Below are 19753 nucleotides of genomic sequence, written 5' to 3' on the forward strand. Positions count from 1 at the left end.
GTGTTTTTGGTGTCATATCCAAATAATTATTGCTAAAATCAATGTCAAGGAGCTCTTTCTCTGTTGTCTTCTACGAGTTTTATGGTTTCAGGTCATACATTTAGGTCTTTAATCCATTTTGAGTTCATTTTTAAAACTGAAGTATTGTTGATTTACAACGTTTCAGGTGTACAGCAAAGTGATTCAGTCATACATATATGTATTTTTCAGATTCTTTTCCATTATGGGTATTACAAGATACTGAATATAGTTCCCTGTGCTACACAGTAGGTCCTTGTTATTTGTCTATTATTTATATCTTATTTGTCTAGGAGTATGTATCTGTTAGGAGAAGGCAATGGCAACCCACTCCAGTACTCTTGCCTGGAGAATCCCAGGGACGGGGGAGCCTGGTGGGCTGCCGTCTATGGGGTTGCACAGAGTCGGACACGATTGAAGTGACTTAGCAGCAGCAGCAGCATGTATCTCTTAATCCCAAATTACTAATTTGTTCCTTCCTCTCACTACCACGTTGATAACCATAAATTTGTTTTCTATGTCTGTGTGTTAATTTTTGTGAGTGGCTATTTGAATTAAAAAACATATGTATCTAAGACATCCTTAGTCATTTCACTCAGCTATTACCCAGTGAAATGCTACAGACAAATACCACTTCTCCTGGAAACATCACTACTTGTAACAATCTTTCTTAGAGACATGTACTGTGCTTAGTTGCTGAGTCAGGTCAGACTCTTTGTGATCACACCGACTGTAGCCCAGCCTCCTCTGTCCATGGGGATTCTCCAGGCAAGAACACTGGAGTGGGTTGCCATGCCCTCCTCCAGGGGATCTTCCCAACCCAGGGATCAAACCTAGGTCTCCTGCATTGCAGGCAGATTCTTTATTTTACTTTACTTTATTCTTATTTTACTCTGAGCCACCAGGGAAGCCCAAGAATACTGGAGTGGGTAACCTATCCCTTCTTCACGAGTCTTCCCCACCCAGGAATCAACCTGGGGCCTCCTGCATTGCAGGTGGATTCTTTACCAGCTGAGCTGCCAGCGAAGCCCTTCTTAGAGCCATAGCTTTATTTTATTTTATTCCTACCTTTCTCAAAGCTACATTTGTGTTTAACTCTCCCCTCCATCAAGACTCTTTCCAATCTTTGAGAAAATAGACTTCCTAGGAAGTGATTCACTATTTCAATCATTCATTTACTAAACAAATTTAACCAGTTTACTGAGGACCTACCAAACACAGGGCAGATGTTGAGGAGGCAGTGGGAAGCAAACAGCAAAACAACCTAGGGCTCCTTGGTCTGAGAGGTGTGTGCCCATATCACAGTTCAGAAGGGGAATAAAAACAAGGTATGCAGCTTCTCACTCAGCATCTCAGAAAACGTGACAGGACCCTCCCTGTCACTAAAAGCTTCGCAGACTGTCCCTATCTTGGTCTGAGGGCTTAGCAGGTGAATCTAATGAGAGGGCGGTGAACCCAATCTCTGGCGGCTGCGGAGGGGACCGACTGGACGTTGAGGGGATGGAGAACGCGGGTCCCACCCGCCGCTGTCCTGGGTCAGGCGTCTCCTCTGCGTCCTGGATCCGAGGCGCCTGGGCGCCCGGGTATCCAGCGGGGCCAGGACTCGCCCAGCCTAGTTCGCACCAAGAGACCGGGGGCGGCCGGGGTGTGGCCCCGCCCCGGGAGAGGCGTGCCGGGCCGGGCGTATTTGAGGCGCAGAGCCGGCCACCGCCCTGGCAGGACCACGCCACCTCTGCCCGAGCCTCCCCTGCGGCGCGCGAGCCAGTGCATAGGCGTCGGGTAAGTGGTGGGGGCGCCGCGACCGGGGCGCACACCCGCCTGCTGCAAGGCCAGGGGGCCGGGCGCTGCTCGGTGCGCGGCCCCCTTTGCCGGCTGGGCGGGAGCCGGAGAAGGGGGCTTGGCTTCCCCGGGGAACCGCGCGTCCTGGGTCCAGGTTCCTTGGCTTCGAGCCCTCAAGAGAGGAGTCTGAGACTCGACTTACAAAGACTCACCTGCATTTCCTCGCGGCGGACGGGTGTGTCACCCTTTGCGGCGACCGGAAGGTTCAGCCCGGGCTTCGCGCCCGGCGCGCCGGGCGGCCCGCGGTGCGTAGTGGACGCGCATCCTCCCAGCTGCCTGCTCCAGCTGGGTGGGAGGAACCAGGTGCCCCTGCCTCCGTCCACGGTGGAGACTGCCCCGGCACTCTGTGGGCGGCTCCTCGACTCTTAGCTTGGCTGTGGGATGGGGATGAGTTCTGCTGCAGGCCAACAGCGTCCGGGGCTGCAGCCGCTCTCTGGATGCTGATCTCGCAGAAAATGGTGCTGCCCCAAGGCTGAGTGGGCATGTGCCCGGCTTGGCAAAGACCGCACACCCTGTTTTTGCAAATCCCAGTTCAGATTTGAGCATTAACGATCTCAGACCTGTGCTGGGGACATGTGGGGTGTGGCAGAATTAAATGTTGGTCCGAGTGTGCAGAGCCCTAGTTGAGGTGGGGAGGGGTGCTTTTAAAACATGTTTGGGGATTTATTCTAAATTGTGAGTTGATCATATCAAAGCACCAACATGACTGCGCTTTGAAGAGTAGGAGCTCTGGGACACTGGGGTTGAGGTTGTGCCTTAGGCTTCATGCCCTGCCCTTAGCGATCCTGATTTCAGATACCTGGAATATTTGTAAAGTGACTCCTGGGAGTTGGGTTGCTGGACAATGAGGACGGTTTGACTTCAGTGACTCAGTCTGTTTCTAGGATTCTGGAATAGGAATGGAAGAGAGGCTCATTTCGTTCTGCAGAAAATGGTGGCAATAAGAATCGACCACTTAGCATAGAGCATGAGAAAAAATTTTCACCAACTTCCAAAATTCTGACTCATTTGCCCCAAATTTACAAAGTTGATCTTTCATGCTAGGAAATTGTGTTTCCATAAAAGTTCAGTAATAAAATTCATTGTCCCACAAGAATGTCCTTTTCAGACATTGTCTTTGAATCCCTAGAGTTGTGTCATCCATCCCTTTGATGACTGTGCCTCACCCTTAATCTATGGGAGATCGGAGCTGCCTAAATTAATCATGTGGGGGGGTTTTGCTTAGAATCAGCATTCTCTCCATATTCTGGGGAGAAGTTTGATGATGGGTCTTGAATGTTTTGAGCTTAGAAATATTAGGTGGATGCCTCACCAAGGTACGTAAGAAGCAGAGGAGGAGGACTGTTTGATAGATTGACCCCCAAAGCTCATTTTTAAAATGTAGTAGGTTAGTCTCGCTGTGTTGAGAGGTCTTTAGTCAGTGATATTTTGCTATGCTACAAATATGCAGAAGAGCTTTATAAAAAGACTTTTTACTTATTGCTAGCGAGGTCAAAAGGCCCTTATTGGTCTCGCCTATGATTTAGATACTGTTTGCCTAGAACTCTCTTCTGTCAGACTCTAAATCTTATCCCTAATAGAGATCTATATTCATATAGTAAAATTTGAGGTGCTTATGTTACCTAAAATACCGGTTGGCTTGTGAACTTCTTGTGCCTGAGACTCATGGTAACTTGATCAAAAACTTAGCTTCCCTTTCCTGTGAGTTTGGGACAGAGGCTTCTGCTGAGGACAGCTAGTTAACATTTTGTGTCTGGTGCCTAAATGGATTCTTCTCATTAAATTCTGAGTGGTAAGCCTGCCAGGGCAGTAATTCCAGTTTGCCGCTGACTAAGTATCATGTGTTTTCTCTTGACTGATATTCAGCTTTTCCATAGGGTGGGGGTGGGGGGAGGATCAGTAACTGAGAGGTACAAAGTAACTTTAAATTCCTTATGGCTGAGGAAGTGTGATGAAAAAGAAATCCTAGGAAAGGACCAGTTTCCTTTATCCTAACTAGCATCTTTGAATTTGGCTTTGCAAATGAGCATTTCTCAAGCCTTGCTCCATGTTTCAGTAAGACCAGGAAGACTGCCTCTCTTGTGTTCTTTGGAGGAGTGTGGGCCGTGCTTGTGGTTCTGAGGAAATAGTTTATGATCTCCTTCCCTTACAGCTTTTATGAAGGTTGGGGCCCTTTGTGGGCAGAAATTTCAGAAGTCCTCCTGGGAATCCAGGCAACTGAATTAATTGCTACATGGGTCTAGAATAACATAGTACAGTGGATAGCAACTCTTTATTAAAGGGCAAAGCTGCAATCAACAGCAGATTAAAAGTGGTCTGCATTCTGACTCATATTTAATTTCTTATTCCAAAGTGATACTGAACTAATTCCTGTAGGTTTTTCCAAATGTGAGGATTCAGATAGTATTTTTTTAAATGCTTTTGCTTTTGATGTAGTGTTTCTTATCTGACTTCAAAATTCTCTTGATTCTGGGAATGCCAGAGTTCACATACCTATAGTATCTGTACAGTGGGAAGATTTTTTTTCCCCCACATTTGATTGTCTCTTTATATAAGCTACTCATCTAAAAAGAAAGAAACTTTCCAGGCAAGTAGGAAGATGTTTATCCAAATAGATTTTTTAAAATTGTTTTTTGGTTCTCCTTTTAAGTTCTAAGGTTGCTAACCTTGATTTAAAAAGAACATTGGTTAGAAACCTTTCCATCAGAGATCTGATGGTTGGGAGTTGATATAATCAAAACAATGCATGCCCAACTTTTTAAAGCTTTATCAGTTTAAATGTGGTTATAGTTAGCTAAGTGACTGTGCAAAATGGCATTCTTGTATTCAGTATCACTGGACACTGAATGAGTCACCCAGCTAGTTTCTGACAAAAGCATGATCTCTTTTTTGTTTATGATTTCAGCATGTTTATGCAGTTCCGGATGAGTAAGCCAGAGAATTAATTTCTAAATGAAGTAACTAATACTTTCGAAGGACTATACTTTAAAATGTCAAAGTGTGAGGTTTGCTACTAGTATAAAATCAGTCAGAATTAGGAGTCAGGCTGTTTGGACTCAGGTCCCTGCCTGCCAATAACAATGACTTTGGGCCACCACGTTAACTCTCTAAGACTCAGTTTCCTCACCTTTGAAGTGAGGATACTAACTTTTCCCTGTCAACCTCATAAGATTATTATCAGAATCAAAATAAGAAAAGTACGTGAAAGTGCTTTATAAACTGAAAACATCACACAAATACAGGGTGTCATTATTCTAATGGGCTTCTAATGTGTCCCAGCACAATCCAAACTGCCATCCTTGGTGTTACCTGAAACGCAGCGGAAATAGTGGAATCTGCCTTGTTTCTCCAGTTGTTTTGGTCCAGTTGGAAAATGGGGCTTCCCAGGTGGCCCAGATGGTAAAGGATCTGCTTGCAGTACAGGAGACCCAGGTCCAATCCCTGGGTCAAAAGACCCACGAGAGAGGGAGACGGCAACCCACTCTACTCCAGTCCAAAATAAACTGAATGTGTTTGAACAGAGACTTTGAAAAGAATAAATGTTACATTTGGGGCTAGCTGTCTTCGCATGAGTTTCTGGTTGTGATCAGCCTTTAAACATATCTAAGTTTAACTGGATTTATATTAATAAGACGGGCTTCCCTGGTGGCTCAGCCTGTAATGTGGGAGACCTGGGTTTGATCCTTGGGTTGGGAAGATCCCCTGGAGGAGGGAGTGGCAACCCACTCCAGTATTCGTGCCTGGAGAATCCCATGGACAGAAGAGCCTGGTGGGCTACAGTCCATGGGGTTGCAGAGAGTCAGACATGACTGAACGACTAAGCACACATATTAATGACACTTGATGAGGCCAGTGGTACAGCTTTAGCTAGTTTTAACAACTGAAACTACCTTCCTGTTATTGACCTGAATGGGTACTTTTATGTGAGGATACATATCCTCATTAGCTCAGGCCAGTGGTTCTCAAACCAGGCACAACTTTGCCCTCCTCTTGCTTCCCCAGGGTTATTTGGAAACATCTTAAGACCTTCTAGGTTAGCACAATGCAGGGGCTGGGGGCGGGGGGGCGGGGGGCCGTTTGCTGTCATCTTGGGTGTTGAAGCCGGGGATGCACATGATGCACAGAAGAGCCCCTCCCTACGAAGTATCCCACCTGAAATGTCAGTGAGGCTGAGGTCAGGGATAAGCCCCAGCACAATGGGGATATTTAAAAGAAGTCAAAACACAAAGTTATTGCTGAGTCTTTACTATGTTGCTGTGTTGCTCAGGAATGGAAGAATTTGTGTAAACAAAGGAACTAAACTTTCTGCCTACAGTGAAGTCCAAAATTGTTTCTTTCTGGCGTCCAAAGTGAGAAGCTTTATTTCTTGACTTAAGAAATACCCTTTCATCTAGTCCCATCACTCATGGCAAAAAAAAAAAAAAAGAAATACCCTTTCAAAGGATTTCACTGGCAGTCCAGTGGTTAAGACCCTGTGCTTCCAGTGCAAGGGGTACAGGTTCCATCCCTGATTGGGAACTAAGATCCCACATGCCTCACGGCATAGACAAAAAAAAAAGAAAGAAATGTCCTTTCTTTCCCTTTTCTGTAAGAACTCTTAAAGCTGTTTTTAAAATCTTTATTGATTTTGTTACAATATTTTATGTTTTGGTTTTTTGGCCACCAGGCATGTGGGATCTTAGTTCCTCAACCAGGGATTGAACCTGCTCCCCCTGCATTGGAAGGGGAAGTCTTAACCACTGGATGGCCAGCCAAGTCCCTGTAACAACCCTTAAGTTCTTCCTGTGGTAGCAGCATACTTCTCTAGGCAGTGGCAGTCTTTTGGGGAAGGAAGTACAGAGGAGCACCGACTTTCGCATTAAAGAGTCGGATATTATATACTAAGTGCAATGAAACAAGCCCTGGGAGAGTTGCTGTGACTTCCCAATTAGATCACCAGCAGTTTCCAAGTTGGAAGATGGGCACAGTGATAACCTGAATGTATCCAAATTTAAAAAGAGATGTGCAAAAACAAAAAAATAATGGAAGGTAATATTGAACTGTATTATAAGTAACAGCAGAGTAAGGTAAAATATCTGGTGTATAAATGAAGCATACATTAAGTTCTAGGAGGACTTTTTGTCTGTTTTTGTTTTACCAAAAAGTCTAATATTTTACATTTTTAGGACCTATCAAGTAGCCACCATTTAATGGATCATTTCTTAGAATAATTGAATAACTTTAACAAGTAGGCAACTATGGCTTCCCAGATGGTGCTGGTGGTAAAGAACCCACCAGCCAGTGCAGGAGATGTAAGAGATGTGGGTTTGATCCCTGGGTCAGGAAGATCCCCTGGAGGAGGGCATGGCAACCCACTCCAGTTTTCTTGCCTAGAGAATCCTATGGACAGACGAGCCTGGTGGGCTAGGGTCCATAGGGTAGCAAAGAGTCCGACATGACTGAAATGGCTCAGCACACACATGTAGATAACTTAAGGAAAAAGATTCTGATTATTGAAGACCCAGGTGACTTTGACCATAGCACAGGTGATCCTGGGTGGAGAAAAGAACCCAGGCCTGAGGAGTCCCAAGCTGCCTCCTCTCCTTACCGCCAGAGCACCAGCTCCGGGAGCAAGTGTCAAACATCTTGTTTGTTGGGAACTGGCACGGAGGGAGGAGCCAGCGAAGCAGGAATGATGGTCTCACAGCCACCCACTGAGGCAGCTTTGGGCAAGGCCAATTCTCTTTGGTAGCATCCTACCCCAAAATATTTTCCTCCAAATTGTCTTTTTTTAAAAAACTTGATTTGTTATACTGCCAGATATTTTCATTTGGAATAACAAACACCTTAAAAAAAAAAAAGTACATCTTGTGCTCGCCTTTCTTCGCTATTGCTTCATATCCCCAGTCTCACCTTTCTTTCAAGGTTTAGCTCAACACTGTTCCTGTTAGAAGTCATCTTTTCAGTTGTGACTTGCCGTAGCACATAGTCTGGCTCACAGCGCCCATTACTTGTGACCCTTTCTGGCCTCTGACCCTTTGATGATACATCTTGGCCAATTCCATCTTCAAACCCAGACCTGAGCCCGTGCAGCGCCTGGCGCAGAACAGGCACAAATTTGTGCAAATGAAGAAATAAGTCAGCAGCAGCAGCTATGGCTTGGACATTGGGGTGGGCAAGGCAGAGACTGTCTTTCAAACACTAGGAGGAAGAACCAATGGCCTCCTCCTAAAACCTAGAAGAGGGTGTGGGGCTGTCAGTGGGAACCAGAGGAGAGGTGGGCAAGATTCATTTGATGAACACTTTTTATGAGGTGGTGGGAAAAAAGAGCACAGGAAGGAAGGTGAAGGAGAACCAAAGACAAACCAGGACTGCTTACATTTGTTACCTAGGAAACGGCAGAGTATTATATTCCTTGCTCTCCCACTTGCATTGTATGGCCTGTTACTTCCAGGATTCATCCACAAGCTAGTGTGATTAGAGTTCAGTTATGAGTTAAATAGGGCCTGGTGATTGAGGTGGAGAGCATCCTCACCCTTTGAGACATTTTTATGGTTCCCTGCTATTGATTTTGGCATATTTGGAGAACAGACTTGTTTGTGTTAAGAGAATGCCTGTATATTGACTTGACCTGCACAATGAGCTGTTTGTGATGTTCATACAGAAACCAGTGAAATCTTTTAGGATCAAATGATAACCCCTATGTTTTTTTTTCTCCTTTCAGGAAAATGGCAGACGGTTTTTCGGTAAGTGTTTTATGTCTGTTTTCCTACCTTAATATATATACATTCATGCAGGATGAGGGTTTTATTTTTTGTTGTTTGTTTTTTAACCACTCAAGTTTCCAGCTTAACTCTCCCACCACGTGGCTTCCTCTGGCCTCATCTGTCCAATGAGGGCTTGTTAGGTGGAGTCTTGTTTTTCCAGCAACACATTTGGGAAGAAAGCCAGGCAGAGAGAGAGAGGCCTCACTAACAGTAACCCCTTTACCAAAGGCCTAGGACAGAAGCTGGTGGATTCTGCCAGCAGGAACTGAGAAGCCAACTGAACAAGGGCAGTGTGGTTCATTCTGAGCAACCTGATTTTTTTTTTTAATCCTAAAGTGCCCTCAACTCCTTCTCCCTTCCCAAATGCTGGAGTAAGAAGCAGCCAAAACAAATTCCTATTAGTATGCTTATGTATTCCCAAATTCCTTAATGGAATGACTCACGTCACCTACAGCCCCAATGAGCTTTGCTCAGGTTTATCCCGTTTGCTTTCCATCATCATGGAGCCCTCTGATTCTCTCTCCCCCTCCCCCAGGCCTGTGAAGGGCTCCCTTCACAGCCTCACTGTGTTGCCCCAACACCAGATCTAGGGTTGTGTTCCCGATGCATCAAAGACAATCCTGGCAGATCATATTTAGTCAACATAGAAGTCTTTACTGGGCATCTTCCATGTACCACCTGGCAGTGTGCTATAGAAAACAGGCAGGGAGAAAGCAGTCTCTTCTTGGAGAGAAAGGACACAATCCAACACTGGCACAGAGTCTTGCAGTCTGTAAAGGGCCGTCACAAATGCTGCCTCACTTGTTTGTCACCACAATCATATGAAATAGAGCATTATCCCCATTTTACAAACAGACACTAAGTCCTATACAGGTGACATGATGGCTCTGAAACTGGAGCTCTTGATGGATAACACTGGATTTCTTGATGGATAGCACTGGATTTTAAACCACATCATCTGACTCCACATCGCAGGCTCCTCCCTGTGTACCAGGCCACCTCTCTGGTACTAGCCTGGATGCCACCAAGTGGTAACTTCCCTGGCGTACCCGAAGTGCAGTAGACATCCCGCAAAGGGAAGGCCAACGCAACCAGGGCCAGCTCGGTGGAAGGTTTTGCAGCCAAAGAGCATACTGAGTTTTGTGACTATTTTTTTTTTTCACGTCAGTTAGAAAATATATGCTTTTACATAGAGGATGGCTACCTCCTGACTTTAGCAAATTACAAAAAGGCAACCCTCAATGATCTGAGATGATGGGAGGCAAGAGTAAAGTGATAAAGCATGTATAATCCCATAGTCGAATTTTAGTCTTAGGAACTCAAAACTAAAAGGAAAAACATTATTGATATGAATTTCATATCTTCACCACATCCCTCTAATTCTTAGATCACATATTCCTGAAAATTCTGTTGTGATTGTTTTTCATCCTATAATTTTTTTAATGTCTTTTTTTCCAGCTTAATGATGCCTTATCTGGGTCTGGAAAACCAAACCCTCAAGGTTGGCCTGGTTCATGGGGAAACCAGCCTGCTGGGGCAGGAGGCTACCCAGGAGCGGCCTATCCTGGGGCCTACCCCGGACAAGGACCTCCTGGGGCCTACCCCGGACAGGGACCTCCTGGGGCCTACCCCGGACAGGGACCTCCTGGGGCCTACCCCGGCCCAACAGCACCTGCTTATCCTGGACCAACTGCACCGGGTGCCTACCCTGGACCTGGGGCCTACCCGCCTCCTGCACAGCCAAGTGCCCCTGGAGCCTACCCTGCCGCCAGCCCCTATGGCGTCCCTTCTGGACCCCTGGTAAGATGGAGTGAATCATTTAGTAAACGTCAGTATGTTCAGGACCAAGTTAATAAAGAACATGGCTGGGACTCCCTAGCAGTCCAGTGGCTAAGACTCCATGCTCCCAGTGCAGGGAGCCTGGGTTTGACCCCCAATTAGGGAACTAGATCCCACATGCCAAAACTAAGACCCAGCACAGCCAAATAAATAAATATTTTAAAATAAAGAAAGAAAATGGCAATTGTCTGGGGCGGTAGCGTCATCACTTTGTAGTGCTCTGACTGGAAGTTGGTTCTGGGCACTGACCTGCAGAGGGCTTTGGGAGACCTGAAGCTTGAAACTCACTACTTAGAGCCATTTTTCAGGGACCAGGCACAGTGTATGTTGGTTCAATTGAAAAGTTAGTTTCCCGTGTTTAGTGTATGTACTGTTAAAGAGAAGCTAATGTGTGTTTTGAAGGCATCTGTAAGGCAGCTTTAATATAAATCAAGTTAAGATCATAGTAATGGTTGTTATTATTACTGATAAACACTGGATATATAACATGTGCCAGCTGTGTGCTTCTACATGGATGCTCTCATTCAACTCCATAAGCACTCTGTAAGATACTGTTGTTATTGCCACTTTACAAATAAGGAAATAGGGTCAATAAAGGGTTATGCAACCTTCCCATGGTCATAGAGGGGAAACTTGGAGCAACCACAGTAATCTGGTTTTTAAAAACCTTCTAAAGATAATTTTGTGATCTAAGGATTGAATTTTCATTTATATTAAAATTCATTGTAATAAATGAATTCTAACCATAAGACCCAACTCTGGGGGCTCCAGACACATCTTCAAACAGTCTAGCTGTGAGAAAAGATACATATCTGAGAAAAGCGTTCAATAGCAGTGTGAGATCAGCTCCTTTCAGGAGTGTGATGGCGCAGGGAGTATTTGCTCTGCTTATTGGTCAGCTTAGAGGAGAGCAGAGGGACAGCATTGGGCACATGAGAGCCGATATGCAGGACCTGGACCACACACAGGTAGTCAGTTGAGACAGGAATATGGAAATTTTGGAAGGAAGAGGCAGTGGGAAAGAGATTGAAGAGGAGGAACCCCAGAATCTAGTGGTTAAGTCTTGCTGTTTTTGTTCAGTCGCTAAGTCAAGTCCGACTCTTTGTGACCCCATGGACTGCAGCACACCAGGCTTCCCTGTCCTTCTCTATCTCTTGGGGTTTTCTCAAACTCATGTTCATTGAGTCCTTGATGCCATCCAACCGTCTCATCCCTTGTCACCCCCTTCTCCTCCTGCCCTCAATCTTTCCCAGCATCAGGGTCTTTTCTAATGAGTAGGCTCTTCACATCAGGTGGCTAAAGTACTGGAATGTCAGCTTCAGTATCAGTCCTTCCAATGAATATTCAGGGTTGATTTCCTTTAGGATTCACTGGTTTGGTCTCTTTGCTGTCCAAGGGACTCTCAAGAGTCTTCTCCAGCACCAAAAATTCAAAAGCATCAATTATTTGCTGCTCAGCTTTCTTTATGGTTCAACTCTCACATTCGTATATCATTGCTGCAAAACCCACAGCTTTGACTATACAGACCTTTGTAATCAAAGTGATGTCTCTGCTTTTTAATATGCTGTCTAGGTTTGTCATAGCTTTTCTTCCAAAGAGCAAGGGTCTTCTAATTTTGTGACTGCAGTCACTGTCTGCAGTGATTTTGGAGTCCAAGAAAATAAAATATGCCACTGTTTTCCACTTTTTCTTCATCTATATGCCATGAAGTGATGGGACCAGATGCTTTGATTTAGTTTTTTTGATTGTTGAGTTTTAGCCAGCTTTTTCACTTTCCCCTCTCATCCTTATCAAGAGGCTCTTTAGTTCCTCTTCACTCTCTGTCATTAGAGTGGTATCATCTGTATATCTGAGGTTGTTATTTCTCCTAACAATCTTCATTCAGTCCAGCATTTCACATGATATACTCTGCACAGAAGTTAAATAAGCAGGGTCACAATATGCAGTGTTGACATACCCCTCTTGCAATTTTGAACCAGTTCTTTTGCAATTTTGAACCAGTTCATTGTTCCATGTCCAGTTCTAACTGTTGCTTCTTGACCTAAATACAGATTGCTCAGAAGGCAGGTAAGGTGGCCTGGTATTCCCATCTCTTTAAGAATTTTCCACAGTTTGTTGTGATCCACAGTCAAAGGCTTTCATATAGTCAAATAAAGCAGAAGTGGACATTTTTCTGGAATTCTCTTGCATTTTCTATGATTCACAGATATTGGCAATTTGATTTCTTGTTCCTCTTTTCTAAATTCAGCTTCTACATCTGGAAGTTCTTAGTTCACATACTGTTGAAGCCTAGCTTGAAGGATTTTGAGCATTTCCTTGCTAGCATGTGAAAAGAGTACAACTGTATGGTAGTCTGAACATTCTTTGACATTACCTGTCTTTGGAATTGGGATGAAAACTTTCCTCTTCCAGTCCTGTGGTCATTGCTTAGTTTTCCAAATTTGCTGACATATTGAGTGCAGCACTAACAGTGGCAAAGAGTCTGCCTGCCAATTCAGGAGACACAGGTTCGATCCCTGGGTGGGGAAGTTCCCCTGGAGAAGGAAATGGTAATCTACTCCAGTATTCTTGCCTAGGAAATCCCATGGAGAGAGGAGCGTGGCAGGTTACAGTCTATGGGGTCGTCAAAGAGTCAGACGTGACTTTGTGACTAAACACCAACAACAAAAAGTCAATAAATGACTCTGGCTTTTCAAGGCTGGACAAGGAGGATGCCAGCCAAGGATCAGCCCAAACCAGGAACTCAGGAAGTGGGGCAGATCAGGGAGGGGCAGGGGACACCACTGCAGTTCACACTGGTTAGATTTGTGGCACCAGTAGCAAAGCCAGATGGGAAGAAGCACAGGACTAATATAGATCAGATCAGAGCTAGAGAGAAAAAGACTTGGGCAATGGTTGAACCCAGGGGAAAACAATCTTAAAGGAAAAAGAGAAGAAGCCAAGATAGAGCAGTGGAAATATTTATAACACCTTGAACGTAGACGGTCAGTAAATATTTGTCGAATGAACTGGGGAAGGTATTAACTGGAAAGTTCCCATTCGACAAACATTGAGTACTTGCCACCTTTAAAGCACCACACAGGGCCTGTGTGAATTAAACATAAGAACACCTCAGAGGCCTAGAAGGTGCCACAGTGTTTGCCTGCAGGGAGCAGAACCACTAGGACGAACATGTCATGGCAAGGATCTTAAGAGTGGTATAGAAACGTGAGTGTTGATTGCAAGGTCTAGCTTAAGCCTTTCCCATGAGTTATAGATTAGGATGGTCCTTATCATGAGAGATACAGTCTCCAGAAGGGAACATGTTCTGTCTTTGGCACTAATTAACCAATGGCCTCTTTCTTGATTATTGTGGTTGTAGTTGTGTAGGGAGCCATCTCTCTTCAGGCCCTGGACAAGGTGGCCTGAGAGTCTGAAAAGATGGCTTAAAGTAGGGTTACATGTTATTCACATATGTTAATAGTGGTTGAACTCTAGCAATGTCTTTTTCTTTCTTCCCTCAAGAAAACATGACTCTTTTTTGGGGGGGGTGGGTAGCTGCATGGCATGTGGGATCTTAGTTCAGTGACTGGGGTGAACTAGGGTGAACTCACACCTCCTGCAGCAAAAGCATGGCATCTTAACCACTGGGCTGCCAGGAAAGTCCCCCGGAACATGACTCTTTAATGATGTATGTGTATTTTTTTATTCCCAGAATGTGCCTTATGACCTGCCTTTTCCTGGAGGAATCATGCCTCGCATGCTGATAACAATCCTGGGTACAGTAAAGCCCAATGCAAACAGGTAAAGAGCAAAATTAGCAAGTCTAACATATTGATTGATTGGTTTTTGGAATAAAGGGTGATCTGTTTTAAATTTTAATAGAATTTTAAAAATTACATTTAGAATCTTGGCTATACCATAGTTTGTGATTTTCCCATAAATCAATACACAGTCTCACCAAGAGGACAAATCCCTCGCTGTCTTGTGTTTTTCCCAGAACCAGAATAAAAATTTGTGAGGACAAAGAGGAAGAGCAGAAAAACCCGTTCTGTTGGTTCTTCCTGGCAGGGAAAGCCTTAGAATTAAAGGAAAGTAGACCCTTTATGATATAATGTTTGGATATCCCTCCACCTCTGAGCCACAGATTGTCTAAAAAACAAAGCCCATCAAAAATTAGGGTCAAAAAGAAAAAGATGCCTAGTTGATCTGACAGCTTAAATATTATGCCTCCTGTCCTCATATTGGTGCAATCTCCCTGTAGCTGTGAAAGTCATGATACACTCTCAGATTTGTGAGCTTGTTGCCATTTCTGTTTTCATACTGTTGGCCTGGTCTACAGATGATAAGTGACAAGATGGGGAACCCCAGTGTTCTGAGTGGACACTATTTACTTAAAAGGTTTGAAAAAGCTTTACAAGTTAAAGTTTTAACTTGTCAAATTAATTGATCAAAATAAACCAGTCTTCACCACTGGTACTGCTTTGGTTGAGGTGAACTAGAAGGGGCTAAGATTTTGAGCTCACTTTGGAAAATCCATGCTGATTTACAGCTGCGTTGGGACACCAGACTCTGGTTATCACCACTGGTTATATTTACATATAATACAAGCAGGCTAAGGTTATCCTGAAGCTGTTCAGTCTGTCTGTCCTTGAGGTTGGTGGTACCATTAAAGCTCCTACAGCCATTAATTAATCTGTTTCTGGGTCTTTTAGACAATGCACAAAAGGTACAAATTCAAGCTGTGTACACAGGTTTATTTAATTCTGTAAACAGCCTCTGTGAGTGCCTGTCACTTTGATCCTGGTGAATCAGTGGGAGCAACCTCCTCTGTTACCAGGAGGTGGACAGGTTCTGAACAGATCATTTTACATTCAGCCAACCAGTTCACTCCACCTCCAGCCAGCCTCCTCTGGTTCTATGTGGTAGTCACTACCTTAAGTTAGTTCTTCCTTCCACACAGCCTAGACAGCTTCTCTCAGCACAGTACTTCCCTACACAGTAAAACTGGTCTCACAGCAAGTTACAAAACATATACTCATATATCTTCTGTGTACTCATCCACCTTTCCTCCCAAAATAACACAGGACCCACAGCCCTGACCCTGTGCAGGCAGCACTCATAGTTGGGTAGTATCTGCTCTCCCGAGGCAGCTGCTGTCAAGCAGAACCACAGTGGCATCTTTGCCTTACTTAGGACTATCACACTAGAAAGGTTGGGCTTCTCAGGTGGCTCAGTGGTAAATAATCTGCCTGCCAAGCAGGAGACAAGGGTTCTAATCCTGAGTCAAGATCTCCTGGAGGAGGAAATGGCTACCTACTCCAGTATTCTTGCCTGGGAAATCCCATGGACAGAGGAGCCTGGCAGGCTACAGTCGATGGGGTCCCAAAGAGTTGGACACGACTTAGGAACTACATCACCACCACCACCACCATCACCACTAGAAAGGTTAGAGACTGTGGCAGGTTAAAACCAATTTTGGTTGAAATGATTAAAGTGGTGGTAAACTGAGAAATGGATTGCTTTGAGCTGCAAAATCTATGTGAGGAATCACATGAAAGAAAAAAAAAATCCTTAAAGTGGTAGAGATGACAATTACCTTTTCACTGCTGAGAAAGTACAAGCATTGCATATTAAGTCAAATACAAGTTCTATTGCCATTTGACTATATTGATTCTTTCCCTGTGAATTTAATCATTGATAGTTGGATGTATCTGTTACTGGGTGAATGAAAACACCCAAAGAATCATTGTTAATAGGTCTAGAATACAGACCTTGCTTTAAGACAAGAGCTGCTTTTTTTTTTTTTTAATAGAACCAGCTGCTTCTGATATTAGTGCTCTGGGGAGCACACTTTTGAGAAACCGTGTGGAGAGGGTAGTGCTTTAACAGCAGAGAATTTGTGTTTGTATTAACATCCAAGGAGAGAGAACAGGATAGAAAGTTTACCCAGCACTTCCATTAATTCCACTTCACATCACAGAATATTTAACATATTTATTATTATGACTTCACAACTCAGCAACAGGATACTGAACATTAACTATGTTATCTCATTCTTGCTGTTTTAGGACTAGGTTTTCCAGTTAACCATGAGGAAACCAGGGATTTGATAGCACTTTATGTGGCTGGTTTACTTTTAACAGCGGTTGAAAGTAACCTGTCAGGGCAAGAAAGAGGTAGCTGTATTTCCATAATGTCAGGTATAAAGTGCCCTCAAAGTGGCCCCAAACCTCTGCAGGGAAACCTTGACCATGTTTATATGTAGAGATAGTAAAAAGGGAAATACAGGTGAATAAGATATAACCAAAGACAACAAGGCTAAAACCTTAACACCTATTGTCTTGTTTACTGTGGGATACTGTGGTAGTATGTCGAGTATAGTAGTGGCCCTTATCTGAGGTTTTGCTTTCCACAGCATCGGTTACCCAAGGTCAATCACAGTCTGAAAATATTAAATGGAAAATTCCAGAAATGAACAATTCATAAGTTTTAGGCTGCCCACGTTGTACACAGCATGGTGAAATCTCGTGCTGTCCAGCCCCATCCTGCTGTACATCTGGTCTATTAGTTATCAGATCCACTGTCATGGTACCCTGGTGCTGTGTCCACATAACCCTTATTTTACCTAATGATGGCCCCCAAAGCAAGAGTAGTGATGCTGGCAATTCACGTATGCCAAAGAGAAGCTATAAAGGGCTCTCAAAGTGAAAAGGGGACAGTGCTCAATTTAATACGGAAAGAAAACAATTATACACTGGGGTTGCCAAGATCTACAGTAAGTACAGATCTTTTGTCCATGAAATTGTGAGAAAGGAAAAAGAAACTCATGCTTTTTTTTTTTTGGGGGGGGGTCATACCTCAAACTGTAGAAGTTATGGCCCCAGTGCATAAATGTTCAGTTCAGATGGAAAAGGTATTTTGATACTATTCATGGTTTCAGCCATCCACTGGGGGTCTTGGAACACACATCCCATGCATGAGGTAGAACTACTATACTTTGCCCAGTATACTTTCCAGTTTGAACCCATTCTATGATTTATTTGCTTTCTGTTTAGAAAAGTGTCCTGTACTTTATAAATGATTTGCTCTTTAGAAAAGTATGTTCTTCACTTGATACAAATGTACAACTTGAATCATTTTACTAACTGTGACTTTTGATTTAAAACAGACTTGCTTTAGATTTCAAGAGAGGGAATGATGTTGCCTTCCACTTTAACCCACGCTTCAACGAGGACAACAGGAAAGTCATTGTTTGCAATTCAAACCTGAATAATAACTGGGGAAAGGAAGAAAGACAAATGGTTTTCCCATTTGAAAGTGGTAAACCTTTCAAAGTAAGTTATTGCTATTATATATTGATAATGTCTATTTCTCATGGGGAATCAAGCTTAAACCACAACACACTGGAAATTAATTTTCATCAGTTGTCCTGGGACACCTGACCAGTACATCTGCTCCCCATCCCAGGGGAATGGTCTCAGAAATAGTGGCGCATTCCTCAACTCCATTTAGGCACCTCACCATTGTCCTTGTTACCAGCTCTCTGAGTTTAAGATTTTCTGGAAATGAGAAACATAGCATCTTTAATTTAAAAGGCAGAAAATCTTTCTTTTTTTGGCCGTAATGTGAGGCATGTAGGGCAAATCTGCTCCCCCTGCAGTGGAAGCAAGGAGTCTTAACTACTTGCCAGGGAAGTCCCCTAGAAAGTCTTTGATATAATTGGGCTGAGAGTTAATTCCTTAAAACCATAAGGTTAGCATGGCAATCGAAACTAAATTTTTTAAACTCTAAAATTAATTCATGCTTGTTTATGAAAAGAAAAATTTACAGATTTTTTTTTTAACTAAAAAGTTCTCCATCCTTTAACCCTCCCCCATCTTCACAAATGTTACAAACGAATATCTTTCCAGTGTTTTCTTGTGACAAGCAACACATTTTTTATTTTCAAGCATGGCTTCAACAAATATTAGGTCCACAGTGTTGGGTTAGGGTTGACTATACAGTGGGCAATAAAACAGCTGGACCATCCGCTCCTCAGGGGCGGGACCAACAGGGTCTGTATTCTACATCTGGTGGACATTTCCTTCTCAGAACACTGTCACCTAATAACACTTCATTGCTTAGAGATGCAGTCATTCAACCAGTACCCTACTGATGAAAATTTGGAGTATGGAAATATTACAAACAGATAAAACCTCGAAAGCTTTATTTATTTTACTAAAATACTGTGATAACTAGTCCTAATACATCTTTGCTTCCTAGAAGAGTAATTTTACTAAAAAAAAAAGTTTAAGATTTAGATGAAGATATTGCCAAAGTGCTGCTTCCAAAATGTTAGAATTAATGCATCCTCTAACTACTTGGAGATTATGTTTCTCTTACTCTTGCCAAAACTGGTTATTATCCATCTTTATAACATTCACTTCTCTAAACAGAGAATTCCTACTTTAGCATTTTTATTTTTACTTTCAGTGTTTGAGACCATACAAAAGCTTTAAGTTTTTATGTAGAGGAATGATTAATCTTTTCCTCTGTGGCTTCAATTATATATCCTTTTAACAATTTATCATTTTGTTCCATTTAAATCTTTGAATAATTTGGAATTTTTTTTTCTGGAAAGTTACCTTTTCTGACTTTAATTCATTCTACAAAGGATCAGAAAGATGAAATTTTTGACATCCAGAGCTTAGGCTAGACTGGTTTTAAAAGGAATGGGCATTTCTAACAGTTTTGTGTATGTGTCATTTCAGATACAAGTGCTGGTTGAACCTGACCATTTCAAGGTTGCAGTCAATGATGCTCACTTGTTGCAGTACAATCATCGGGTGAAAAATTTTGGGGAAATCAGTACGCTGAGAATTTCTGGTGACATAACTCTCACCAGTGCTTCGCACACTATGATATAATCTTAAATGGGCAGATACTTTTTTAAAGAAATGAATTTGAACGTAAACCTTACACATTTAAAAGTTTCATGTTAAGTATGAGTGAAAAATTTTACCTTTATTCATCAATGTCCTTCTTGTAAATCACTGATTTAATAAATATTCTAAGAGTTACTTGTCTTTACATGTAATTTAATTGGGGCAATTTATTGTTAAGTCCAGGACTTAAAGGAAAAAGAAATATGTGGCAATGTTAATACTGCATTAGAGCCTCCCAGTTTTCAATATTTGAAACTATATTTTTAAAAAGAAATCAGGAGTAAATACTACCACAAAATTTACCTCTCTCTTCTAGAGTTTGGTAAAAACCAATGGATACTACAAAAAAAATCATTCTCCTATTGTCTTACTTAAGGAAACATAATATATTCAGGAAATAAGAAA

The 19753-nt window shown here is 42.9% G+C and overlaps 1 protein-coding gene across 1 annotated transcript; it reads left to right on the forward strand.

The window, feature by feature from the left end:
* Positions 1-1709: 1709 nt before the first annotated feature.
* Positions 1710-19483, forward strand: LGALS3 (galectin 3). The gene is made up of 6 exons (XM_020883048.2): positions 1710-1797; positions 8561-8582; positions 10062-10403; positions 14137-14225; positions 17593-17758; positions 19175-19483. The coding sequence occupies exons 2-6, from the start codon at positions 8565-8567 to the stop codon at positions 19328-19330; spliced, it is 771 nt and encodes a 256-aa protein (XP_020738707.1). The 5' UTR covers positions 1710-1797; positions 8561-8564; the 3' UTR covers positions 19331-19483.
* Positions 19484-19753: the final 270 nt, after the last annotated feature.

This window comes from Odocoileus virginianus, chromosome 6 (assembly GCF_023699985.2).
Source record: "Odocoileus virginianus isolate 20LAN1187 ecotype Illinois chromosome 6, Ovbor_1.2, whole genome shotgun sequence".
Classification (NCBI taxonomy): Eukaryota; Metazoa; Chordata; class Mammalia; order Artiodactyla; family Cervidae; genus Odocoileus; species Odocoileus virginianus.